Here is a 27,743-nt window from a genome sequence, read left to right on the forward strand (position 1 = left end):
TTGCTTCTGTCCACACCTCGGGCTGAACAGTCCTCAGGACGTACTTGCCTACCTGTTTCCCTTTGAGCTACTGGACGTCATATGTCTCATTCCTCTCTCCAGCCCCAGTGCCCAGCAGCACACCTGCCCAGAGTAGAAGTTCAGTAAGTGCTCAGGTGTCTCTTTTAATATCACATGTTTTATGACAAAGTGTTTGCTAGATGCTGGGTTGAAGGAAGGGCATGATTTAATCAGAAAGCAGCTAACCTTAGAGGGAAGATGCCCTGCGTAATAACTCAAGATGACACCTGAGTGCTTTATATACCAGGCAAAGTCGGGATTTTTATTTTGTTCTGAAAGCAATTGCAGTTTTAAAAAATATATTTATTGCCACCGGACAACTAAGTTCAGTATACACAGGGGCAGCAAGGCGGCCTGTAAGCAAAGCTAATATTTTCCTCTCTGAGTGTTTTTAAGCAATTGAAGAAAACTTGGTTGGGCTTCCAGAATTCTTCTTAATAATGGAGGGCGTCTGGTGACCATATGTCCTGGGCTTTCTGGGGATAGGCCCAATTCCATGTAATTTAATTCCATTTCAAAAAGGTGATTTAATCTATGTTTCATTCATTTGAATTTTTATAGCTTCATATAATTTTACAAATACATAAATTCACAAATCAAAATTTAAAAAATCTTTTGTCAGGTTATGTGTTCTAACTTTTGAGTCTCAAAATGTGCTCCTAATAATGGAAAGGCATCTTAAGGTGAGAGATTTTGAAGGCAAGGGGTAATTGGTACTTTTAGCAATAATAGACTAATAGGTCTAATCTCTTAAGATCCTTCTTTGTCATAGGTGATAAAAAAAGTGTATCAGTTTGCTCTTGGGCATACACATATGCCAAAAACTTAGTGGCCTGAAACAGCAAGCGTTGCTCATGATTCTGAGTCAGAAACGCGGACCTGGTTCAACTGAGAGATTCTCATGCAGCTGCAGCCATCTGATGGTCGGAAGGAGCTAAAGGGTCTAAGGTGGCCTGATTTATCTGGTTTGGCCTTTGATGCTGGCTGTTGGCTGGGCCAGGCTAGCCTACACTTCTTCCCATGATAGCAGCATTTCAGAAGGGCAAGTTCAGAAACATCAACACTTTTGAAGCCTCTGTTTGCTGAAGTCCCATTGGCCAAAGGAATTCACGTGGATAATCCTAGACTCAGTGCAGGAGGGGGCTGCACAAGGGTCAGGAAGCAGGGAAGCGCTGTTTTCCGGGAGCCTCGCACTGTTACAGTCCCCCACAACCTGTCAGCAGCTTCGTTCCTTTTTGAAACAGTACCAGCATGGGCATCCACTTCACCTAAAAATGGAATCAAGTTGTACGCATATGAATTGAAGAGAAGACTTGAGATGGCAATATGGACAAGGATTGTATCTGTTATGTAAAGAGGGCTGCCTGCCATGGTTGTTGGTAGTAGTGTAACAACATAAACGCAAAGAAATGTTAATAGCTTTTGGCCTCCTTCAGGAACGTTTGGATTGTTGGATATTAGGTGACATTAGGAAACTATTTTAAGGGACAGTGTATGGTGGTTATGGTTTTGAGAAATCCTTATCATTTAGAGAGATATACTGAAATATTTCAGATGAAATGATATGATCTTGGATTTACCTAAGAAGCAAAACAAAAAAACCCTGGCTGTGTGGGGTTAGGGGCACACAGGGAGTGGGGTGTCAACTGGACAAGATTGGCCAGGAGTTGATCACGGTTGAACTATCATGGGTGATGAGCACATCACAGTCTTTCTACTCTTCAACGTACTTTGTGTATTTTGAACATTTCCACAGTAAATCATCAGAGAGAAGGCTCAGCCCAGGCCGGTTTGGCTCAGCGGTTAGAGCATCGGCCGGCGGACCAGAGAAGAAGGCTCAGGTCTTTCAAAGGCCGGCCTCAGGACTGTGGAAGTTGTCTCAAGCACCACCTTGAGCTGCTCCTAACTGCCTTCTCTGTAAGGTGGGGTAGGGTGTGCAAGCAGTCAGTGCTGGATTCTGGAATCTGCTTGCTCCTCACCTGGGTTTTAGTTTGTAAACAGTGTTCTACACTTAATTAAAAGAGTTAGAAGGTATTTGACAAGGGATCCAGCAAACAAATCATTGTATCATTTGGGTGAGAGTAGGGATCTTTCAGGACACGGTTGACCTCACCTTGTGTTCCCATGGAGGACGCTTGTTGCTTTTATAGTTAATTAGATTCAGCATCACAGATTCTGAATAAGTCTCGTAGTGCGTGCTGTTCTCTCCAGGTGCTTTCCAGCTCTTCAGGTTCTTGTCTCTAATCCTCAGGCTGTCTAGAATCAGAAGAACTTGGGACTGCCACTGTAGTCCTAATGCGAAAGTGAAATCTCTCTTCTTGTCATCAACAGACTCTGGTGAATCGAAGATTCATCTTGTAAAAACAAAACCAAAGAACAGCAGCCCCAAATTTCATGTTATGCTGTTCCCGACAGCCATGCCCGAGGCTGCCACTGGCTCCATTGGTATTCTGTGCCCCTTACCCCTCCATGCACCCTTTTTTGTTTGAAGGAAATTGATGTTTTGTTGAGGATTTGAATTTTTGAAAGTCCCATACTGAATTCCTTTTTATGGTGTTGCTTTAATAATTTTTTCATATTTTTCTTTTCATTTCAACTCTTTGAATGTCTCTGTCTTCCTTGACAAAAGGCAGTAAACATGATTTTGCTTCATACACACAGTGTGTGCCTCTGAAAGGGACTGTGGGCAGAACGCTATTTGATCCTTGGATCTCTGAGGTTAGACAAGGAATTAGAAATATCTTAACTCGACTTTAGCCCCTAATCTTATTATTCCAAATGTGTGCTTAATAAAAAGCAGAATCAATACCCCAGGTCAGAATAAGTTCAGATGGTCTAGAATTTTTATATCTCAAAATGAAGAAAAAACAATCAGCTAGAGATATTTAAAAACACCGTCCTTGGTTAGGTACATAATCATCCTCAAACTTTCCCTGGAGACTGCCATTTAGGGTATTCAAGTTGAGATGATAAATGTGATTAATCAAATGCCTAATTTCTTAGTTCTTGCCATTAAACTGGAGACAAGACCCCTCAGAAACAGATTTTCCAATGAGATTTTATAATAATAGAGCTTTTTCTGAATTCATATCAATCCTAACCTCAAATCTTCCAAAATTTTGACTGGTTAGTAAATTCAGAGGCACAACATAGTCAAAATAGTATTAAATTGCCTTTATTATCTGCGAGTTTGTTATAAAATGTATCTGGCACAGAGACCGAAGAGTTTTCACTAAATCCATCTTCTCCAAAAGCTGGAGCTGGAGGAAACTGGATGGGGCATATAGATAAGGGTGGCTGCACTCTTATGAAATAGGCCGCATGTCTCAGGGGTTCATTCCTCTAAAAGGCATGAGCGTGGCCAACCTGGCCTTGACTCAGTCAAGCTCACCTTGCTCGACGAACGCTGCTACCAAAGCTTTGGACCTAGGGATCACTGATTTTGCAGAAGCCAGGTTTTCTGTAGACAGGTGATATAAAGGCCATAGAGAATGATGATCTCTCTGTGTCTTTATATTACTTCTCCATTCTCATATGAGGACCAAGTTGTGAAATGTGACGGAATACCCTTAGGCTAAATCGCATGCACCTCTGGGGACGTGAGACTGTGGGACTCCATGGTTGCCAAGTCAGAGAGATGGCTGGACTTGGTGGGGCCTGGCTTACCTGGGCTCCAAGGTGGCTGATCTACCTTGTTCTGTGCAATGGAGGAATCTGTGGGCAACGCAGGTCTCTTCGTCGGAGGGCATAGGTTGGGAAATGATGTCATATTTATTACCAGCCACAGGGAAGGCCCTTACTCTAGCTGCTTTACATAAATTACCCTTATATAAGTATTTTTACTACAAACTTGCAAATGCAATACCATTTTCCTCTTTTTTTTTTTAAACCATCAAACATTTTTTTTTCCTTTATTATAGAAAAAAATATTTTTTCTTTATTGATTTTAGAGAGAGAGGAAGGAAGAAGGAGAGGGAGATAGAAACATCTATGAGAGAGAACTTTGATTGGCCACTGACTACGTGCCCACCACTGGAATTTTGGCCCACAAACTGGGCATGTGCCCTGACTGGGAATTGAACAGGTGACCTCTTGGTGCATGGGTCAACGCTCAACCACTGAGCCACACCGGCGGGCTATGCATCACTTTTTAAAACATTTTCTTTTGTTGAGTGATTCATTGATTTGAGGGGGTGGGGAGGGAGCGAGAGAGAGAGGAGCATCGATTTGTTCCACTTAGTTTTGCATTTGTTGGTTGATTTTTGTATATGCCCTGACTGGGGATCAAACCACAACAACCTTGATATATGAGGACAATACTTATTTTGTTGTTGTTAATCCTCACCCGAGGATATTTTCCCATTGATTTTTAGATAGAGCATAAGGGAGGGAGAGAGAGAGAGAAACATTAATGTTAGAGAGACACATCTATTGGTTGCCTCCTGCACGACCCCATCTGGGGCTAGGAATTGAACCTCCAACCCAGGTACATGCCCTTTGGTCCACAGGCCAATGCTTTAACTGCTGAGCCAAACAAGCTAGGGCTAAGAGGAAATTTTTATAAAATTTTTTTCTGGAGGTCAATTCTATTGCTGGTATATATTTTGGTGACTTACATATGCAAGCTGTTTGGTTTAACTATAGGCACCACCCCCAACCCTGAGACCAAGGTGCTAAGGGTAGCTGCTAGCAATAGAAGTATGTGAGCTTCTGCAGTCAGGTAGTAGGTTCTACCACACTAAGCCTCTGAAAAGATCTGTGGGTACTCTGGCCAGCTGGCTCAGTTGGTCGAACATCGTCCCATACACCAAAAGGTTGCAGGTTTGGTCCCCAGTCAGGGTGTGAGGGAGGCAACCAATCAATGTTTCTCTCTCACATTGATGTTTCTCTCTCTTTCTCTCTCGCTTCCTCTGTATCTAAACATATCCTCCAGTGAGGCTTTAAAGTAAGAAAAAGATCTGTGGCTGAGTCCGTTCCCCTTGCCTGGATCTTGTGGCTCTCACCTCTGGCCAGAATCCTTGCTGTGCTCTTCTCAGCGCCCTTCTTGGGAAAGCAAGCTCAGGAACCGTCAGGATCAGGGCTTCTGCCACTGGGCTTCAGGAGGGCCTCCACCTCCTGGACCAGAGCAGAGCAAAGGGTGGCCCAGAGCAACGGCAAAGCTGGGCTCCAATTACAAAGCATTTCTCAGACCCGTTCAGGATGTTGTTCGCCCTTCTATCCATTTGATTGGGTAAGTGCACAATGGCAGGTGTCTTTCAGTTTGCACACTGTGCTTTGCGTGGTGTGGTTGCCAGGACCTTGCTGAAAGCTGAGGCTGCAGGATGGGGAGACCCTGTTAACTTCCCCTTGGGATGAGCCTGAAGTGCACCGCCCCCCTTAGGGGCTATGAAAGGATGTTAAGTCTAACCTTCACGGGCATTCTCTGCTTTTGCAGGCGGCACTCAGGCACGAGGATGGCGATGAGACGGCTGAGCCACCCCCCAGAGGGCACCGGGACCGGAGGAGGGTCAGTGTGTGTTCAGGCGGCGGTGGGGGCGAGCACCAGGGCCTGGACCGCCGGCGGAGCCGCAGGCACTCTGTGCAGAGCGTCAAGAGCCCTCTGTCAGCTCCCACCAGTCCCTGCTCCCAGTCGACTCTTGGCTTCAAGCCCAGTCAAGTGCGCGACCTCCGTGAAAAGTAAGCATTCAGCTGGAGAAGGTGCAAGGGTGCTAGGGAGGGAGTCCCCAACCCCACGGGTGCCCGCTACCATCCCCACCCTGCTTACTCCGCTACCTCTTCTCTGTCATTAAAACACCGCCCCAAGTTCCCATGGAACTAGCCAGGGCCAGGTGGCCCTGGTGACAAGCACAGATTTGTTCTGACCCCAGTGAACTTTTCTCCACCTACTTGTGTTTTAATATCACTTGATATCAAAGTTAACATCTGCTTTAAAAAGCTGTGCTTTATCAAATGGAAAAGAATTCAAAACACAAAGCTTTGGCCTAGGAATAAATGGTAAGTCACCACATAAATGTGAGATTGAGTCTTGAGATATGCATGACAATACATAGTTGAGGTTGAGTTAAATAGAACATATCTGAGTTTTAAACTATGTACATATAGATATAAAATATATATTTATATATATTTTATATATATGTAAAATTATATATATATATAATTATAAGTTTCAGTAAATACGAATGCCATCATTTATTCAGTCAGTTGTACAGCAAATATTTTTATTAAGTGTCTGTCATAGGTCAGGACTGATTGTAGCCATGAAGATATATAAATAGAAAGGGTATGATCTCTGTCCTTAGGAACCTCAAATCTGGGTTGGGAGAAAATACAAATGAGGAAAGTAGATAGGAAGAAATAGATAGACCAATAATCTTATGAGAGTTTATACATATTCAAAATATAGAGTTTGACAAAAATCTAAGGGAACTTGGAGGTGGTTTCATAAAACACAGGTGCAGCCAAAGGATGGCCATGCTGCCCTGGACTCTGGGGCCAGTTCTATCTTCCTAATGCTGTCATCTTACTAGGGTGATGGGGCTCTGTGGACCAGTCCATGCCAACCGGTCCACTGGGGCTGACACACCAGTGCCAGTTCACTGCTTCTGCTACCCCCCGGTGGGAGCCCTGCTCACATCATTTGGCTGGAGCATTTCCCCCCATCATGGAGATCCACCTGGGAGCCAAATGTAGGTCAGGAGGCTGCATGGTGAGGAAGAACATAACTCGGAATAAGTTGGATGACCTTAAGAGAGTGATCAAGATATGTCTTTTCCGCTCCATCCCTAAGGGACTGCCTACTCCTATTGCTTCTGAGCAGTGTCCTGAGTGGTCCTATATTCATGGAGTCACTAAAGCATGAACCAGCCCGTGCTTCTGGGTGCCTTCTATTGCAGGAGGAGGAGGGCATTGGTCTGAGAATGCTGTGCAAGGCATGGTCTGTGTGGACACCCTTCTCTACCACATATGCCTCTAGCTACAGGTGTTTCTGTTTCTGAGAGTCTGTGCACAACAAGCTCGATTTTAGTGAAAGAAGACCCAAACTTCTGAACAGATTGATGAAAGAGAACATCTCCCGTGGACACTGCACTTGGTGATCTCAGATCTTCAGGAAACTCAGGCACTGTTCGAAAGGCCCGTGAAGCTCTCTCCGGCACTGCTTCTAGCTTGAAAAACTCACCCTGGAGAGAGAGGAAAGTGGGCACAGTGGACTGAAAGTCTGTATTTAAAACCAAGATGCTGAGGGTAGGAGGTAGGCGACCTAGTCAGCAGCACTTGGTGGTCTTTCGCTCTGATTTGTGTCATGTTTGTTCCTGGTCTATTTCTTGCTGTTATACTTTTCAAAAGCCCCTATGTTGTGAGTTCAGATGACAAGTGCCTCGTGATAGGTGACAGCAGTGGAGTGGACCATCCTGGGCACAGTTCACAGTTTCGAGGCCCTGGGCTCGGTGGGGTCTGGACCCGGGAGGCCATAGATGCTGCTCTGAGAGCTGCTGTTTCAATCTCTTCAAATGGGTGTTTTTTTTATTTTACTGAAACTATTACTTTCATGTAAATTTTGTAGCATTTATTTGAGAAAAATACACTTTCCGGCTTGTAAAGACAGACACGCTTCTATAGGCTGACAGGGCCTGTTGGAGGGACTTTGCCTCATGGCCCCATGATGACAGCACAGTTTTGGCAGAGCTGGGAGTGGGACAGAGGGAAAGGGCGACGAGAAGCAAAACTGGAAACGGTCTCTGCATGCATGTTCAGTCACCTGCTCAACCTCTGTGCCTCTAGACCAGTGGTTCTCACCTTCCTAGTGCCACGACCCTTTAATACACTTCTCATGTTGTATGTGGGTGTGTCTGCACATGGGTGGACCCACCTGGAGACTGATAGAGGAGCGGTGTCTCAGTTCCTAAGATCATCGGAAATATGTGTTTTCTGATGGTCTTAGGCGACCCCTGTGAAAGGGTTGTTCGACCTCCAAAGGGGTCGCAACCCATAGGTTGAGAACCGCTGCTCTAAACACTACCTTAGCATTCAGTAACTCATTGTGTTAGATTCCCTGTAGACCTTGAAAGACGCAGAAGCATGCCTGACCTAGATTACTCTCCATTTACCTGAATGTTCTGGCCCAACTTACTGCCAACTTGTAGCAACATGCCCGCATACGCCACACAGGAGGAATCTCAGGCTGAATCTGATGACTCTGTAACCCAACTAATGCCAGTCTTTCTGAAAAGAAGATAAAAACAGTAGAGTCTAGAAAGAGATTCATGATATCCTAAAGTGTAGATGGCACTCTGCCCTCCGATGGCCCTTCTACATCATTTGACCATTACATCATTTAATTCTCCCAGTGTTCCTCTGTAGGATCCAGGCAGGAGAAGTGTTATCCACACTCCACGAGTGACAAACCCACCAGGGGTTGGTGCCTTGAGACAAATCAAGGACTAGGTGGCTGAGCCATAGGTTAAATTCAAGCCTTTGGTCTTTGCCTTTCAATGCCTGAATTGGACAAAATGACATCCCAACTAACCATTCCTAAATATAGTCATTGAGTGAGATTTATCCTCTGACTTTTTAAAGAGGGAATTTGATTTACATACCATGTAGATGTATTTCTATTGAAGATAAATATAAAAATTCAAAGAGAGTTGAAAAGGAGAAAATCTCCAAGTCTCCTTATTGACTTAGGCCTGCTGGGCTGTGTGTTTTCATTCTAAGGGCTGATAAGACTCTAAACTCATATTCCTTTGCTTTGATTTCTGAAGAAATAGAGACCAAACCTCACCAAGCACTTACCAAATAAGGTACAAGTTTATCGGTCACCTGTCACCTAAAAGCATCGTTTGTGACTGTGTGTGTTTCATCCTTGTACTTAAATTTACAGATTTCACTGGAAGAAAGGAAAATGTTGGCATTTTTCTTTTTTCCCCCCAAGAAAATTTATTTTTAGCATCTAATCATCTAAAGAAACAGTGTCTGTGGTTGAAGTTGTGATAGTACATAATCTTAGGACTGAAAGTCTTCAAGGTTGTCTAGCCCAGAGTAGTGTACTTTCTGTGCAGTCCAGACTCGGGCTCTCTCCTCCCTGAATGGGGTCTCCACCCCATTCTATCCTTGAATGTTTCTGCCTGAGTCATCTGACCGAGATTTGCTCCATAATGTTATAGCTCTATTATTGCTTAGCATCCCATTATATGGATAAACTTTCCCTGTAATGTTCTCCTGTTGATCCTGGTTCTTACCTCTGTCAACACACACCAGGTCTTGTTCCTGCTCTGTATGTCAGTCTTTCTGATAATGAGCATTGCATGGGACTTACTGTGTGAACTTGACATTTTCTCCTGTTGATTTCCACACAGCATTCCAACCCGTAGAGGTAATTTTGCACTTCATTCAGTCTCTGATGTTAGCCGCTGTGCCATCCAGCCCTCAGTCATGTGTGTGTTTTAATGCACATGGAAGACTGACCTGGCAGATTGTAGATGATGACACCTGGCTGGGAGTGGATGGGACGGACTACTGCCACGTGCCTCCAAGGCAGGATCGGAAGTTTCCTCTGGCAGGGGCCAGAGAGTAAATTTGTTAAGCTTTGCAGGCCAGACTGTCTGTTGCAGCTACGCAACTGAATTTGGCCTTCGTAGCATAAAAGCAGCTGTCATCAACAGGTAAACCAGTGAGCATGACTGCCTTCCTGTGAAATTTTATTTATGGGCACTGAGATTGGAACATTATATGTCATGAAATAGTCTTTTGAATTTTTTTTTTCCAACCATTAAAAAATGTGAAAACCATTCTTTGCTGCCAGGCTGTATAAAAGCAGGTGGTGGGCCAGGTTTGGCCTATAGGCTGTAGTTTGCCAACACTTCTCCTAAGGGGCTGGGTTGCTTGAGGGAACTTGGGAGGAAAATGGTCTGGAATTGGCACAGAGGGATGCGTAGGCCCTAAGAGAAGAACCCATCATGCCATGGAGAGGGCTGTAGAGACCAGCCCTACAACCCTCTAAGTTCTGGGTTAGAACAAAGAATATTTCATGAAAAGATGCTGACTATGGGGATTTTGCTGATGGTCGCTCAGGAATTTCTTCTACAGCACAGTGGGATATTGAGGAGGTAGAGAAGACAGGAGATGAATCAAACAAGGGGACATACAGAGCCAGTTGGGAGAAAGCGGGTCTGGCCATGAGTCTGGGAAAGTTCGGGCTGCTCGGGGAGCTGGAGGTGGGCTGGGATCAGTCCCAGTGGTCCTGAACCACAGGTATTTTTGTCCCCCAGAGGACATCTGGCAATGTCTCAACAAATTCTTGAATGTCATAACTGCAGTAGGGAGTTCTATTGGCATCTAGTGGGTAGAATCTAGGGATGCTAATAAACATTCTCAGTACACAGGACAGCCGCCCACAGTGAAGTATTCTTTGTTCTAAAATGTCAATAATACTGAATCTAGGACCCTTGTCTTAGGGGAAGGCAGGTAAATGGTTATGACTTTTTACCTCCTGAGGATGATGCCAAGGTTGTAAGTGTTTGGCTATTGGAAGGAGGGTAACTTTCTTACAGGCACATAGAACTCTGAGGACCTACCTTAAATGGTCATGTTCATGAGTCAAAATGTACTTCTTTTCAGAGAATATAATTCTTAAGTTTCTGGGCTACTACATAGATAGTACAGTTGGTCATTTTGTTTGTTTGAACTCCATTTAGCAAAGTTTTGCACTTCAAATTCTCAGATATTATTCTGAATTCTCTTGGGGAACCAAAGGCTTGACTAAATCTCGTGCTTTTCTCAGTAACCAAAATGTATCCAGTTCTAATCAGCCTCACATCCATCACATTCCAAAAACTGATAACGGAATATGACACCAGCATAAAACAGAATGGCATGACAGGACAACGGTTACATAATGAACAGTGTGTGCTCCACAGCCAGGCTCAGGACCTGTTTGGAGGAATAGGAACACGGGGGACACGCCCCTAGGGCCACCTCTGCCTTCCCACTGCTCGCAGATGACCAAGGGGAATTGTAAAGGAGCGATGGACATTCTCCTCTTGGCTGGTGGTCAAGAAGTAGAAATGACAAATTCAGGAATTGCTGTTTTATCCAGTAGGTTAGACTAGGGATAAAAATAAGGGGAAAAGGTTTAATAGATGTTACACAGAAGTATTCACTTGGATAAATTGAAAGTGAGGAGGAAGTAAACAGGAGGGCAGGGGAGTCAAGAATTGAGGCCAGACCTTGAGCTTATATTTACAAGGGATTAGACCCAGTAGTCTGACCCAGAACATCTGACCCTCAGGCGGCAGAGAGAAGATGTGGCCTGCCTCCAGCTGGCCCTAGAGAAGGGAAAACTGGGAGGGACCATGCCTGGATGGGCTACAGGCCACGAGGGCTGACCAGGTGTAGCCAGCCCACCCATGCTGCAGGGACAAGGAGTCTGTCTGGCAGGGTTAGGTGAGGGGGTGGAGCGCAGATACCAGCATCAGAAGCCTAGTCTGCCCTGACCAGTGGAGAAGTGGCCACGGCTCCTGGGGAGTGAAGGAGCACTCAGTTTGCACAGGTCCTCACCAGCGTGGCCTTTGGACACGTGGCCTATAGGACACAGAAGAGGTGTCAAAACAGGGGAGGGGGGTGCTTGGCTCCACCTGTAATAGCCACATGTCAATTTAGATATGGCCCCTGGCACCACAGAGTAGGCACTGAATAAATATTTTTCAAATAGAAAGAATACAGGATTCAAGGATGTGGTACCAACTATGTGACATAAAACGGAGATAGTTGGACCATGTAGTCCAAAGATGAAGATACCAACAATAAGAGCTGTCCTAGCCGCTAACCTTTCCTGAGCCCATAGGTATTTGCCAGGATTATGCCAAGAACTTCAGTGTACTAAATCCATTTTACACCATTACTACATGAGGTAGGTACTATTCTAATCTCCATGTGACAGGAGGGGAAACTGAGGCACAGGGAGTCGAAGTAACTTGTCCAGAGTTCCACAGCTAATCTATGGTGGAGCTGGCTTTAGAGTTCTGATAGTCTGGCCTCGTAGTCCCTGTCCTTCACAATTTTATTAAACAACCCCCTTTCCCCCTCTGCGATTCTGTATCTATAAAACAAATATATTGTGTACTTGGCATCAATAAGTGATTAGTAAATACATGTTGCCATCTTTTTATGTTACTAATTTTAGATTTTTAATGGTAGTATATTTTTAAAAATTATTGCTCTATGTTCTGTTGTGTGGAAATACCCTTATTCATGTTTCAGTTTTTTCCTAGTACCAAACTTGCTGCAATGATCACACGCACATTTGTGTACATGGTAGCCTTCTTTTAGGAGACAGTCTTAGATGTGGAATTCTAGATCAAAGGACACTGACATTTTAAATATTGATACGACCACGTTGCTCTCTAAAAAGGCTGATCCAGTTTGCTGCCCCAGCCTCAGCATGTGACCGACCCTTTCCCCACACCGTCACCAGCACTGAGTGGTGAAAGTTTTTTGGAATTTTTGTAGTTCTGAAAAGTGAAATGTGCCTCAGCATTTGAATTTGCATTTGTGATTACTACTGAGGTTGTTCATCTTTCGTTAGTTCATTAACTATTGACTTTTCTGAGTATCGCCTGTTTACATTCTCAGCTCATTTGTCTCCTGAAGGGTGTGTCCTTTTAAATGGGTGGCTAGCTACTCTTTATTTTTAATACAGAAACTTTCAGATATAAAAGCAGAGAGAATAGGAGTATTCTTTATACATTATAGATAGTAGCTTCTTGACAACTACGTCACAAATATTTTCTCCCTGTTTCAAATATCTTTTAATTTATGGTCTCTTGACGTATGCATTAAATAGATTGTTGCAGTGTCCAATTTGCGATTCTTTTCCTGGTGGCTTTTAGGTGGCATGCTCTCTCAGGACGGTGTCCTCTAACGGCAACCTCTGTGCTGTCCTGGGAGAACGCTTTGCAGTTCTTTCACTGTCTCAGAGATAAGTCCCAGAAGCAGTAGTGACAGCAGGAGCTGTATTTTGGAGCACTTCCTTTGTGCTGGCTGCTGTGCCAAGCAGTTCTATGTGCATTGTAAATTCCACGAAGAAGGTGGTGGTGTCTTCCCCAATGTACAGATGAGAAAACAGGCACAGAGGGTAAAGAACAAGCCTCCGATCTCACAGGTGGGGAGCGGCACAGCTGGGTTTGAACCCAGACCATCCTAGCCCAGAGCCTGCACTCAAAACCAAACCTTCCTGGAGCTAGTCTCTGAACCCACAAAATGTCCTCCGTAGTAATTTTTCTCTTTTGAGGATAAATTCGATTTGTTGGGAAAGAAAGCAAAATCATCCTTCAGAGCAAATGTTTCCTGGAGCTTGGAAATCCTAAGGTGTATCGTCCTAAGGATCTGGACTGTGTATCATCACTGTTTGACTTTGATCCTGAAGTAACCATCCTAACGTTGCTTGGTTTTCTCATACATTGGCACTGCGAACAGTTCCTCAAGAGGAGTTCCAAAAATGTCAGCGCAGTAATTGCAGCATTGGAACAAGCCTCCTGGTTAATCATAGCAAACCAGCCATCATCTTGGTGATAGGGCGAGGAAGGCAGGTATAGAGAACAGAAACTCATGGTTGCGAGGAAGACAAAGTTACTTTCAATTATTGGAGGCTAAGTTGCCCTCACCTTTTGGAGGATCCTACTTGATGCACACCAATTAGTGGCCCAGCGGGTGGTGGAGAGAAGGGAGTGAAGTCCTGGGGCTGAGCCTCTGGGGTGGGAACTAGAGGGAGGTGATTGGAGAGGGTGGTGTTTTCTATTTTCCTGCCAGAGTAGCAAAGGCGGTTGGCACCTCTCCACCAGCCACAGGAACCCTTGGACAAATGGGGCAGCCTAATTATGGGACCTTGTAGTGTGAGTGAGCTCATCTTCCTGTATTTTGACAGGAAGGAGACGAGTTTGGACGCCAAGTTGTAGGCAGTTCATTGCTCTCTGGTCTGTGGTCTGTCTCCGGACTTGTCCACAGGACTTCATTGCCAGGGGTCACAGAATTCATTCGCCTGTTAGCTTCAGGGTCTGTAGCAGAAATAGAGACTCCCTAGCTTCGTCTTGGAAACAGTTGGCAATGAGCAATGGATTTGCCAGCAAAAGATATTATGAGTCTAGTAGGTGTTATGTAATTGGTGTTAACCTACAAAATCTAGGACTTGGTGACGGGCTCATTCCTGGCTCCTGGAGGCTTGGCCCAGTGCAGTACAGCAGCTGAGGTTGTTGAGAGCACAGGTGTGGTCTTTGCAGCCATAGTCCCACTTCCTCTCCAGGCTTGGCCTCAGTTTCCTGCACTGCAAACTCAGGATCATGGAGTCTCTTTAACAGGGTGGGTGGGGGCAGGGGAGTTAAGAGAGACAGCCCAAGTGTGTGCTTAGCTCAGTGTTGTTATTATTGCAGTCGCTCCATGCCCTGGAGCTTTCCCGGATATTGTTCTATTAAAGAAGGTAATTGTTAAATACACATGGACCTGACCTGGAGAGAGGAGTCTGCACTGGCGTAAACATGCTAGAGGATTTCTCAACAGTCAGATTAACAACCACTGGTACCGTGAGTGGCAAGTAGCTACTTGGGAAGATTTATCTGATGCTAAATCATTCATTATAAATGGGATTCATCCACTAGGGCTGTGACCTCCTGAGGTAGGTATGATTGGAATACAGCCAACGATTCAGGTTTATCCTTTAGTGTCCTAGAGGCTCTGGGTTTCTGAATATTGAATGAGGAAGGGACAGAAGAGGAGTGAGCTGGGAGCTGGGCAAACTTCCACCAAGAAGAGGCAGTGGCATTGTGACAAGGAGGAGAAGTCACCTTACCAAGCCCCTCTGACTGCTGGGGCAGGATTCCTGGTTTCTCAAAGAGGCACTGTGCCCAGATGGCAGATTTCTTGGGAGATTTCGACTTTGTCGAATTGAATTTGGGGATCTTTCTAGATTTGGAAGAAAGTGGCAAATTTTATTCATAAAACTTAACCGGGGTGCTGATGAATTGTAAGTGAGGAAGAGCGGTCTGGTTTGTTTCAGCAAGGCCGCTCTGGGAGCTGCGTGGAGAGAGCATCGCAGGAGAGCCGCCTGCCAGCGGCGGGGGAGGGCTCGCAGCAGTCCAGGGAGAGCTGGAGGGCCGGTGGGGGAGGGCTCGCAGCAGTCCAGGGAGAGCTGGAGGGCCCCGCCTGACCGGAGTGGTAGGGAGAGCGGCAAGTCAGGGAGGTGCTGAGATTCAGGACATCGTTTGTAGGATGGTGACTGGGTTGGACGGTGAGAAGAAGGAAGGCGTCTGGGTGATTCCCACGCAGCCACTAACCCAGGGTCCTGGGACGACTGTAAGGCCACTCAGTAAGCCCTGGGCATTTTAAGTTTGAGGTGTCTCTGGTCAGTGGGGTAGGCACTTCAGGTACATGTAGGTGAGGGTTGAAGTCTAGGCTTAGATGCCAGAACCCAGGGAAAACAAACAGAGTGAGCATAGAAGCAAACAGATAAAGCCTTAGAAAGAAAAGTGTAGAATCGGCATCTCGTGCAATGTTGAAACCCAGAAGTTCACTTACTGTCCAGGTCAGTGAACCTTGAAAACGGTTGTCTTCAAGTGTGAATGCTTCCAAAGCTGGCGTGGCCTTCCGTGGTGCAATGTTTCTGGAAGGACAAGCCATCTACTGTGGGAGTGCTGGTGGGCACATTGCACAGAGAAGGAAACATTGTTTCTAGTTAAATCTGTGATTCGCCTTGGCATTTTCTTCTTTCAGGACCAGGCCCATTCCCCCCCTGACCCGTGCACAGGCCACACGTCCTGTAGCACACGCCTTGTGTTCTGAGGCTCACAGTCCTTCCTGGAAGAGCTTGACTTGTCCTTGGCACTTGGTGGAGGTGTGGGTGTGGGTGTGGGCGGTCCCTCTGGAGAGTAAGCCTCTCTCTATATCCCGTGCAATTCCCAGGGTCCCCTTGGAAACGGAGCAGAGGTTTTCCAATGGTTACTGAGCTGAGCTGATGGACTCCAGTCATGGAAGAAGGAATGAGATTATCTTTGCTTGACAAGAGTCTGTGGAGGGAGGGAGCTTGGTAGTAACTCTTCGCTGAGGCAGGTTGAATAAACGGAAATAAAACCCTGAAAATGTAGGCGAAAGAGGCCAGATGTGCCATGGCAAACAAGGAAGACTAGGAAGCACTTTGCCAGGGAGCCTTGTGGGAACAGGCTTTGGAAATCGAGGAGAACAAGCCCCAAGAAAGAGGGCGCTGGCCTAATGTCAGTCTCGTCTGACACCATGTGCTCTGCAAGCTGACAGAGGTCATAGCCACGTGGAAACAAAGATTTATTCCTAAGTGAGGTGAAGTTTATGGTTCAAAAACAGATTAGAATGAACGGGGGCCATAGTCATGGTTTGCGTCTGCCTTGTGCTGCCCTGTACCCAGCTGTCATCAGCTGTCCTGGTGGAAGGGGCCTCAGTGGGGTGGGCAGGGGTGAGAGCCTGAGCACACTGACCAGAGACAGATGTTCAGAAAAGAATCTGAAATAAGCAATGGCTTCTTTCAGTCTTTAAAAAGAAGAGACATTTTCTTTGTCCAGCTGCAAATAACTGATCGTCGCAGAGGTAGAGCAGAGCATGGTAGTCAGGAGCTTGGATGCTAGCGTTGAATGATCTAGGTTCCAATCCTGGCTTACTAGCTGTGTGACTCTGGGAGAATTCCTTAACCTCTCTGTGCTTCAGCTCCTCTTCTGTGAATGGAGTAATAATAGTACCTACCTCAGTAGTTCCGATAAGGATGAAAGGAGTAAATTCTGTAAAGTGCTTAGCATGAAAGTACTCGGCACAGAGTTGTTCACTAAATAGGATAAATGGGTGACTGCAGGCCTCCCAGTAGACTCTACTGATCGAGCCTGCTTTCCCTGGAGAGCTCCATGGGAGGCAGAGCTCAGCAAAGAAGAGTGCCCTGCAGAACTCAAGCAGCCTGGGCACATTTGGGACAAGTATCTGCAGCCTAAGTGCCTTTTGATCATCCTGATACAGCATGCTTCCGAAAGACACTCAACTCAGGAAGGAATTCAGAGACAATTATATCACACCTCAGGCATACTCAATGACAGTATTCACATTGCCCCAGAGAAAGAGTTCATTCCTGAGGTTTCTCTTGTCCAGCCCTGTGGTTCTGGTTTTATACACATGAGATTGAAAATAGACTAGAGATGAGCCCCCACAAGGAAGTGGCCGGCTAGGACCTGCTGTGCGTAGGCGTCTCTCTCCCTGAGGTCTTGGGACAGGTGGTCCAGTCGGGTGGCGGGTGTCACAGCTGCGTGGCAAAGGCAGGCCTTTCGGAGTGAAGCAAACACACATTTAACGACTTGAAAAGATATTTTTCTGCGTTTATATTTTTTTCACCTAGAACAAGTTTTGTAAAATTGCCTTTGAAAATTATAAGAGTAAATTATTGTGATCAGGAAATGGGGGAGAAAATGAAGCTATGATGAAATGCCTCATGTTTGTTAAAACATGGCTGGGACTCGGGTCCACTTCCACGGTAGTGCACATCTGTAAGTAAAGGAGCAAGCCGGCAAGTCTCCAGAAGACAGACCCCAGTCCTGAGCATGTTATTTCACAGTGCCTTACACTGATAGACTTCTTAGTCTCTTTGGCACTCTATGAACTTTGATACTGTGATTACTGCCTTGAGCTAAAGGAGCACAAAATCATATCCGTTCATTCATTATTCATTCAACTCATATTTTCTTGTGCCTGCCACATTCTTGGTTCTAAGGATGCAATGGTAAACATGACTCTTAGGCAGCTTCCAGCCTCCTCAGGCAGGACATGTATAAATATGATTGCAAGTAAGCAGGTGCAGCTTTGGAAGAGTGCTTTTGAAGGGAGCAAACAGGGCTGTGTGGTCGAGAGTAACAGAGATATCAAGATATGACCTTGAGCCCTGGCCGGTTTGGCTCAGGGGTTGGAGTCTTGGCCTGCGGACCAGAGAGCCCCGGGTTCGGTTCCCGCTAAGGGCACGTACCTCGGTTGCAGTTTGTCTTTGGCCCTGGTTGGGGTTGTGTGGGTGGCAGCCACTCGATGTGTCTCTCTCACATCGATGTATGTTTCTCTCTTTTCCTTCCTCTCTCCCTCCCACTATATCTGAGGATAAATGCAAAAAGTGTCCTCGGGTGAGTATAAAAAAAAAAAAAAAGATATGCCCTTGAGAACTTGTGGATATATACAAGGATATGTGCAGGGATCGTCATTACAACATCACAACAGCAAAGAATTAGGATATAGCTAGATAAGGAAAACATGAAATAGCCATATTGTGGAAGGCAACCAGCATTCAGAAATGCACCATGTTAGAAGTACCAACATACTTGTCATATTAATTGCTGTATAAAAAGATTATAGAATAATATGTCTATTTTTTTTAATCTGGAAATTTATTCACCTAATTTATAACAGTGGTTCCCTCTGGTCAAAGGGGACTTAATTTTTGTCAATAATGTTATACTTTTTCAAAGGGAGTTAGTATTCTTGTTAAATATTAATTTTAGAAGATTCTTTAGAAAAAAGGATAGTGGGGTGGGGGCGGCCCAAGAAGCCTCCTCAAGCATTTAGGTTGAATCCTGAGGGATGAAAAGAGCTACCTGGACCGATGGAGGGCCATGTTCAATGGCAAAGGGAAGAAAGGGCACGATGTACCTGGGTAACTAATAGGTGAGTCAAGAGACAAGGTTATAGAGTGTGGAGGGGGGCACACAGCGGTGGAACAGAGATGAGAGGAGGTTGCACAGTAAGTAGGTCAAGTAACACAGGGCGTTAGAAAACATAGCGTGGTGGTTTGGTGTGCAGTGCTCAGCCATGTACATCTGAACAAATAGATGCCTATCTGCCTGGTGGGGATCAGTTTGGAGGTGAAGGAGGATTGAAACAGGGACACTAGTTTGCTATTGGTGCAAAACTACTGAAAACCAATAGTAGCTTGGACTAGGGCAGTTGTTCTCAACCCTGGGGAGATGTAAGAGAACTCATGCTCAGTCCACACTCCCAAATAGTTGAATACAATTTCTGAAGGTAGGGTCTAAGCCTTCACATTTTCAAATACTAGATCACAAGGGTGAGGACCACTAGGCTGGAGATTGCTGTTAGCTGGGGAGAAACATGGAGAGTTTGAGACATGCACTGGAAAGTCAGTAGGACTCACTGCTGGGTCTCCTAGGACCATCCTCCTGGCCCAGGCTGAGCTTAAACTGTTTGGGACACTGTGGGAACTGTGTGAGTGTGCAGGGCAGCATGTGGACCTGTGACATGTGTCCAGTTCTTTTGGTGATGGTCTCTAGATCATTCTGGTCTTGATACATTTTTCTCTTCCCGTTATCTCTATTTTATGTAATTCATTCTTCATTGGCATCTACACCAGCATATGGTCAATGAAGTGAAAAGTAAATGCTACCCAAACAAGTCCATGTGGTTACTGTTGGTAATTTGGGGCATGACTTGGGGAGGGGTAGAAAATAAGGTTGTTAGGAAGAACACTGGTTGAAATATAAGATTTGGGGTTTATCTCTAGATGGCAATTATCTGTACTTTATTACCATATTAAGAGTTGACTGTGGTATATTGAAGTCCAAAGCATGTAAAAAGGCAATTCGAGTGTTAGGATCAAACTGAGTCATGAGTGAGAAAGATATCACCGTGCACTAAACCTCTGAAACGTGTCTGGCTTCTTCGTAGAGGGTTACATTTGATATCTGCTGCTTTAACACACACGTTATGTCTCTTTCATTTCTTACAAGGAGTCCTTCACTCTTCAGTAGCTTTCCCTTCCCATTTTTGAAAAACCTAAGACAGATGTACGTAAAAAGTGCCATTATTTGAAACACTTAGAAATGAGCTTGACTAAGCAGCACATGGTAGACGAGAGACCAAACAACTTCTAGAGATGGGAGCACTTGTCTGGGGTGCACACAGGCCACCTGAGTTGGGGGCTCCTAGTCTGCTGCTCTGCTGTATTTTATGGGAGACATAAGAGAGCCCCAGGGTCTCGGTGTGGAGCCAAGCCGGACGCCGGGCAGGGCTGTTTTCGCCTCTGGAGGCTGCCATCTTGAATCTCCAGCCTGGGATCGTGCTTGGCATTGAGGCTGTTTCCAAAAGTTCATAGTAAATCCCATTCTGTGGCCATCCTAGTTTCTCTTTGCTCTCTGAGACCTCTCGGGGACATTTAAAGCATGTTACTAGTACCTATGGCTTAGAATAAAGTTTTTTTAAAGCATAAAATCAAAGTACACACAAAAGGAAAGGAGTGAGAGCCTGGCCCATGCGGCTCAGTGGATTGAGCTTCATCCCATGGACTGAGAGATCCAGGTTCAATTCCCAGTCAGGGCACATGCCCAGGTTTGGGGCTCAATCCCCAGTAGGGGGCATGCAGGAGGCAGCTGATCAATGTTTCTCTCTCACTTCGATGTTTCTATCTCTCCCTTCCTCTCGCTCTAAAAAAGTCAATAAAAACATTTAAAAAAAGAGAAAGTAGTGAGATATCATAGTGTCCTTAGTTATCACTGAATTGATTTGTTTTATACATGAATAAATCTGCAACTCAGCTACTAATTGTGCTTTTTTTCCCTATTGATGTTTATATTCTCCAGACTGGAATTCCATTACATTAAACTACTTCATCCTTTCAGCAAAAAGAATGTGCTGGATCCATCAGCATTTTATTATAAAACAAAATAACAAAATAATGGTTTATATGTTAAGGTTCTGTTCTTGGGTATATTCAGTATCCATTGCCTGGACTTGATACTCCTTCTAAACTTTGTGTGCTACAGGGACAATAAATACTTTCCTGTCTAACTTTGGGTTCTCACCATGGAAACATCAGAGTAACAGCTGGGCTCTGTTAGATGTCTTTTCATTCTCTTGGCTGGCAAAAATCTTTAGAGGGAAACGTTGTTCTTTTTTTGGTAGATAGCAAAACTCTATTTTTGAATGAAATCACTGCTCCAGTTGGTCAGATATACGTCTTAACTGATTAAGATCACTAATTGGAAAATTTTAAATCTCATCTTGGACGCTTGGTAACCTAAAAACAGCCTTAAAGTTAACAGAAAGTGTGAGTCACTGTGAGGCTAAGTTCAAGCTCCAGTTTAAGCATCCTCTAACACAGAGTAATGCCGACGAAGCCCAAAGGGGCACTTTCTGTGTCATAAATTTGACAAAATATTTCTATGAAATATTTTCTTCATCTCATTATGATCTTTCCTGTGCATTTTGGATAACTAAATGGGGCATTTAAAATGTCTGCATCTTATCTAAGCCTAATGCCGAGCCTTCTAACTAGTCGCCACAAACAGATCACAACTGGGTCAAGACTGATTTCCGCAGGGCTACCAGACAGGTCCGGGGTGACTGGAGCGCTGGGCAGGTCTCCTGGGGGCCACACACTGCTTTGTCCTTTACTCCAGTGGGCTGTGCAGATGGTATTTTATTGGCTGTGCTATGTGAGAGGGGGATTGAGAAGCAGAGTTCAAGAGACTCTGGCTCAGAAGGAACCGTGCAGGGATGAGAGAGGGATAAAACCAGTGGAGATTCTGCTTCTGTTTCATGGGATAGCCTGAGTGGTAGAAAGGACGCTGGCCTGGACCTTAGGAGACCGAAGTGCTTACTGGAGTGTTATGTGATCGTACCCTCTTGGGCTCGTCTTTCCTACCTGCAAAGGTGGGAAAGGGGTGGGAGATGGGTAAGGTCATCTCTCAGTTCTTGACAGTCTTGTTCTTTGACCATCCATGCACATTTCTCCACGATGAGCACCATGCTAGGTCCATGGTGCCAAAGAACTGCAACAGGCAGCGAGAACTTACTGGGTGGCCCTGGGTGTGGGGGTCGGCACTGGAGAAAGAGAGGAGGAGGAGTAACTCCAGGCAGGAAGAAGGACTCCTGCAAGGACCCAAAGCTGAAATGCCCCTGCTGTTGGGTAGATAGATCTATAGACCCGTTAAGAATGGGTGTGGGGGTTCATGAAGGGAAAGTGGGACATGAAGTGGGAGAGATGATAGAGGAGTTAGAGTGTTTTGTAGGCAAATTGGACTTGATCCAATTTGTAGACGTGTTTGAGCAGGGGACTATTGTGCGCAAAATCCCATCTTGTCCTCTGGTCAGTTTTTGCTTGGCCTTCTGAGTTTTGCTCCAACAGCACCGTAGAGGTCTTTCTCAGTTGAGTATTTCCTGGTGCAATTAGTTGTTGAATGTCTTTCTCCTTTATGGGCCTGTAATCTCCAAGGGTGGGAACCTCTTTTAATCACTATATCTCAGAGTCTTGCACATAATAAATGCTTAATTAATATTTGTTGGATAAAGGGGGAGAGAGCTCTTGCCCCATAGTTACACCTCTTTGCTTTAAAAAATTGTTTTGTTTTGTTACTCATTGTGTGAAATCTCTGCCCCTTCTGCTCAATTTTGCTGTGAACCTAAAACTGCTCTGAAAAAAAAAAAAATCTATTTAAAAAATTCTAATTCTTCAGAATTGGATTAATCTTAATCCTTGGTTCATAATACATTGTCATCATTGGTCCACATGTGGCCCTGTCTTTGTTTAGTTTTTATATACAGTTATGTATGAATATAAAGAACATCAGTGAGAACTTTGGCATTGCCAAAATCACAGAGCATCACCCCTAAATCATCAACTCTCCCACCTCTGGACCCGGGTAACCAGCACTCTTAAATATTATTCATCATTATCTTATAAATTTATTATTTGTTTTTAGTATTATCAGACATATATGTATAACCAAACAATATATTATACAATTCTGCCTTTTTGAACTTTATAAAAAGTATATCCTATTTCTCCTTACACTTTTCTTCACTTCACATTATGCTTCTAATGTTCATCTGTATTGTCACCTGAAGCTGAAGGTCATCCTTTTCACTGCTTGGAATACCACAGTCTTTGTTCTTTCCTGTTGGTGCACATGTGGGTTGTTTCCATTTTTTTTTTTTTTTTTTGCAATTACAACATTGTTTCTGCAAGTATTCTTAGGCTCATGCCTTGGTGCATGTGTGCTTTCGGATTTCCAGGCAGGGTTTCTCAACTTTGGCACTATGGACACTTTGGACAAGAACTTCTTTGTTGCAGAGGGCTGTCTTCCGCCTGTGGGACACAGCATCTGAGCCTGCTAGATAACAATAGCACCCCTTCCCTAGGTATAGCAATTAAAAATATCTCCTATAGAAATAGAACCACCCAACTTCAGAACCACTACCCTTGGGCAATGCCATGGGTGATATGAATCAGGTTCATAGTATGAATGTTTAGTTTTACAAGAGAGTGCCAATTTTTTTTGCCGAGTGACATCAGCCTGAGACCCAAATTTGGGGAAGTTAAGTTGTCTTTGAAGGAAACTAAGTCCTGCAGAATTGGTCAGACTGTGCTTCTCTTGCTTTTCCAAGTAAAAAGTGTGGCCTCCAGTTTGGGACTATTTGTGGTGAAAAGGAAAATACCTGATGAGTTCAGAACAGGCCTATGCCCTAGAACAGGTGTGGGGAACGTCCGGTCCATATAAGGCCTGTGAAATCAGTACCAGCTAACATCACGCCTCACCAAAGAGAAGCAGTTCCAGCCATCACATTGGGGTGAGTTAATTAAATGTTTGACCAAATGCAGCAGGCTGATTTCTAAGTTGATAATTTTGTATGGCCTGGGAACGGTGTTATAAATATCCAAATAGCCCTTGGCAGAAAAAAGGTTCCCCACCCCTGCAGAGTAACTCTTTATCATTAAAACCAAGCAAAATATCCCTAGAGGTATTTGAGAGCCAAATACCAAAGACCTCAGAATTCCTTACCACAAATATAAACAAAATTAAATTATACTTCAAGAGAAAATTCAACTAGGGCAAAAGCAAAATTATCTGAACTAATTCTTTAATCTTAAATAGTATCACATAAAATATCATTCTGTTTGACTAATTTCATCATAGAATGAAACTAAATAAAATCAAGCACAGATAGTCTTGTGCCCTCCGAGAAGATATTTTCTTCTCTACCACTTGGGTTGTAGGGCAAGGCCAGTGCCTTGACCATAGGGCACTGCGGACGTGGGCCCTCCCAGGGCATCACTGTGCTGCCTGCCCTTGGTCCTGCCCTGCCACTTAGGATAACACAGCTGTGATACACGCAAGACGTGGGAAGATTTATTACAGGATCAAATGTTGAGCCTAAAGAGGAGACAGGTTGGGCTATAGCTCAGGCTAGCTGTCTTCAAACATCTGTGGGACAACTACGGCAAGAGAGAGGGATAATGAAGACGGAGCGTACACGGGTGGAAGTTATAAAGGAAAGTGTTGTCAGTGCTGTGGGATGCTTTGCAGAGTACTGTGTCCTCTTCCTTCACGAATCAAGCAGAGTTCGGAGTATCCACCGGTGAGGGTGTTAGAGATTTCTTAAGAAGGCCCAAAAGACAGTGATGATCATGATAGCTAACAGCTAAAACAAACTGATTTGCTCACTATATGCCACACCTTTCCAAAGTGCTTTACACAATAAGCACTGCCTTCCAGGATGTGGGTCCTGTTGTTACCCTAAATGAGATAAGGAAAGTGGGGCTCAAGGTCACACAGCCAGTAAGTAAGTGATGGAGTACAACCCAGGCAGCCTGGCTCTGAGCCTCTCCAACTCTGGCCGACTTTGTTTCTAAATGACTTTACCACCTGGGGGAAGCAGGTGACATCAAGTCATTTTGGAGTGAGAGGCTGTGTTTTGTTTTAAGAGGAGAAACCTATCGGATGGCAGGGTAGAGAGCTGTGGGCTCTGGGTAGACCAAGAATAATGACATCTGCAAATTCCTGATCAAGCTGAAGGAAGGTGGCCTCAGGCTGAAGGTGGTGGGCATACTGAAAAGTACCTGAGTATCTGTGGAAGATTGGATGACTGAATTGTGGTATACTCATATAAGGGAATGCACGATCTTCATACTCATATAAGGGAAGGCAACAAGAATGAACGATCTTCAAATACACGTGACAGTAGACGAATCTCACAAATGGAACCGTAAACCAGAGAAGCTGGAGATGAGAACAGGCAGCTGACCTGTGCTGCATGAAGTAGGGGAGGGAAGCAATCGGACGGGAGCACTGGAGTGCTGGGTCTATGCATGTGTCTACTTTGTGAAGCTTCAGTGATTTGTACACCTTTCTGTGCTTTATACGTCAGTGAAAAGAAACATTACAACTGAAGGGCAATGAGACAAAGGAGTTAAAGATGTTGACCGGGTGAAAGTGGTGGGTTCCTAAGGACTGGAGGGAAGACGGTGGACATTTAGAAAGTAGGGGACGGACACCGAGATTGCAGGAGAGTTACGGTGGCAGGAGCAGGATGAGAGATTTGGTGAATGGGGGCTGGTGGTCAGATTTCCAGGGTAGGCTGGTTCTGGATCATGGTGAGGAGGACCAGTGTGGAGGGGCTGAAGCGAAAAAAGGTGAAGGTCACTGGAGTTCAAGAGACTCAATTCCTCTGTCAAGGCATTTAGAAGCCCACATGGCTTAGGGTAGGTATTTCATGTGGACAGTGACGTAAATCAGATGTTGACAGGATTTAGAGGCCAAAGGAGGGTAATGGTTCAGTTATTAGAGACTGTCCTGGTTTAGCTGCAAGGGCAAAACCCCAGTTAAACTATCTTTAGCAAAAATGAGAATTTATCATCTTCCATTAGTCAAAGGCCAGAATGCAACTTCCAGAGTACTAGATCCAGGTTTTAAAATCATCACGGGACTGCTTTCCCCCCTCTCTCTCTTCAACTCTGCTTTTCTCGGGTCAGTTTCACTCACAGGCTATAGGAGGCCCCAGACTTGGGGTGCTTTATAGCTGCAGGTTCTCCTGAAGGCACCGGGAGAAACCCTGGGGGTTACGTGGATTGACTCCACCTAGAGCATACCTCCACGCTTGAGTGGAGGTGGATCAGCCCTCCCTTCCTTCCCCTGTGTAACCTGTTCGCTGAGGAAGAGTGAGTGGCCTACAAAGCCCACATGCCCACCAGGGAGGTTAGGGCCACATGGCCTGGCCCTCAGTGGTTTCTGTCCAACAGGGTACAGTGAAGAGGTGAGGACCCTGCTCGCTGCAGGAGCTGGCATCACCAAGTGCTCACTGCATGGCTCTGTGGGGGAGGAAAACCACATAAGAGTCCTGCCCCAGGCCAGAAGCTGCTGTGAATCCCGGGTGGGGTGCAAGGCAGTGGCATCCAGCCAGATTGACAAAGAATTTGGACTGTGTCATGTTATTGCATCTCCACCCCACATTTAGATTCCCCGTCTCAGAACCCTTCCTTTCTCCTAACTAAATGTGCATTTTTCATTTCAGCCAGCTGGAGGTTTTTTGCTTCATCTTCCTGTTTGTCTGTAATGCTTATCTGGCTTCTACATCTCGTCTCTGTGTGCCTTTCTCTTTTCCTGGCCTCTTCTCAGGGATGAGGAGGAGGAGGAGGAAGAGGAGCAGCCAGTCACGGAACCCAATTCAGAGGAAGAGAGAGAGGACGATGCCCCCTCTCAGGGCAAGGACAGGTACTGAGGGCTGGACCCTCCCAGGCCCCCACTAAAAACTTAAGCTTCTTTGCAGCCACCTGGTGGTAGTCTCCTCCCTTCCTCACTAGCTCGCATTGACAAACCTTTCCTGACCCTATATCCAGAACCACGGAGTGATTAGTATATAGAAATCACTGAGCATGTTTTCATTACAGAACTTTATTTTTTACTCAAATACTGCCTTCCTAACTATGCTGTATGAAAAACTCACTCAATTGGTGTTCTTCCCACTGTTCCCTCCTCATTAAGGACTTTGGCTCAGTGAGAGTGACAGAAAATGTTAACCCTTTCAGCACTGTAGTAAGCATAATCACGTGTGTTTCCTTCTTCTTACTAATTTTGCCAGTACAGTGTTAGCTAAAATGTGTGGGTAACTATTGTGTGACTGATGCAAATTTGTTTTTTATCCAAATGGACAGGAACACTTTATATCCTTATAGTATAGAAAAATTCCTCAGTATTTATTTTTATGCCCAGCACAACTAACATAGCTCTAGGGCCTTTTGAGGAGTTGATTGTTCTTTGCTCACCTCTCCAAGGTGCATTCATTCTGTCCTCAGGCAGTGGTAACAGACATAAGCACCTGGCAGATGTTGATTTCCTCCACTTAATTGATTGCATTGCAAATTGACATTTTTACTGTTTTTCCACAAATAAGCAAAATCAAAAGAATCTTGGATGAATTAGGATAAAATCTTTCTCTTACCAATCTCAAAGTCAATGTGGTTCTTTGCTGCTGTAGCCTCATTCTCCAGGTCACCAGCACAAAGAAAATTTCTCATTTGGCTCTTCTGACATGCTAAGACACCCACCATGCTCAGGGGTCATGGAATCCTCTCTGAATTGACGAACTAATACTTGCTTCCCCACTTTGGAAATATCTGGGAAGAAGCCAGAAAGGTATGGAGAGAGGAAAGGAATGGCCTGGTCACAGAGAGTGAGCCATACATTTCAGAAGGAGGGTGAGAAAGGTCGGCATTCACCAGAGCTCCTTGCCCATGCTGAGATCCCGGCTTGGGGATAGTGGCTTCTTAGTTAGGGATACTCTGGGAAGGAGGAGGTTTAATTGACAGTCCCACCTGGGGTGAAAAATTAGCCACAGGAAATCACATAGAGACCCTCAAT

The 27,743-nt window shown here is 45.0% G+C and overlaps 1 protein-coding gene across 9 annotated transcripts in view; it reads left to right on the top strand.

The window, feature by feature from the left end:
- Positions 1-27,743, top strand: part of FHOD3 (formin homology 2 domain containing 3) — a 466,045-nt gene that overhangs the window by 307,877 nt on the left and 130,425 nt on the right. For 8 of the 9 annotated variants that reach the window (XM_036245756.1, XM_036245757.1, XM_036245762.1 and 5 more), the window contains exon 10: positions 5,495-5,736. In XM_036245756.1, coding sequence (XP_036101649.1) covers positions 5,495-5,736 — 242 coding nt within the window. Of the gene's footprint in view, positions 1-5,494; positions 5,737-26,501; positions 26,598-27,743 lie in introns of all 9 variants that reach the window. The other variant, XM_036245763.1, reaches the window with a different exon arrangement.

This window comes from Molossus molossus, unplaced genomic scaffold (genome assembly GCF_014108415.1).
Source record: "Molossus molossus isolate mMolMol1 unplaced genomic scaffold, mMolMol1.p scaffold_m16_p_6, whole genome shotgun sequence".
Lineage (NCBI taxonomy): Eukaryota > Metazoa > Chordata > Mammalia > Chiroptera > Molossidae > Molossus > Molossus molossus.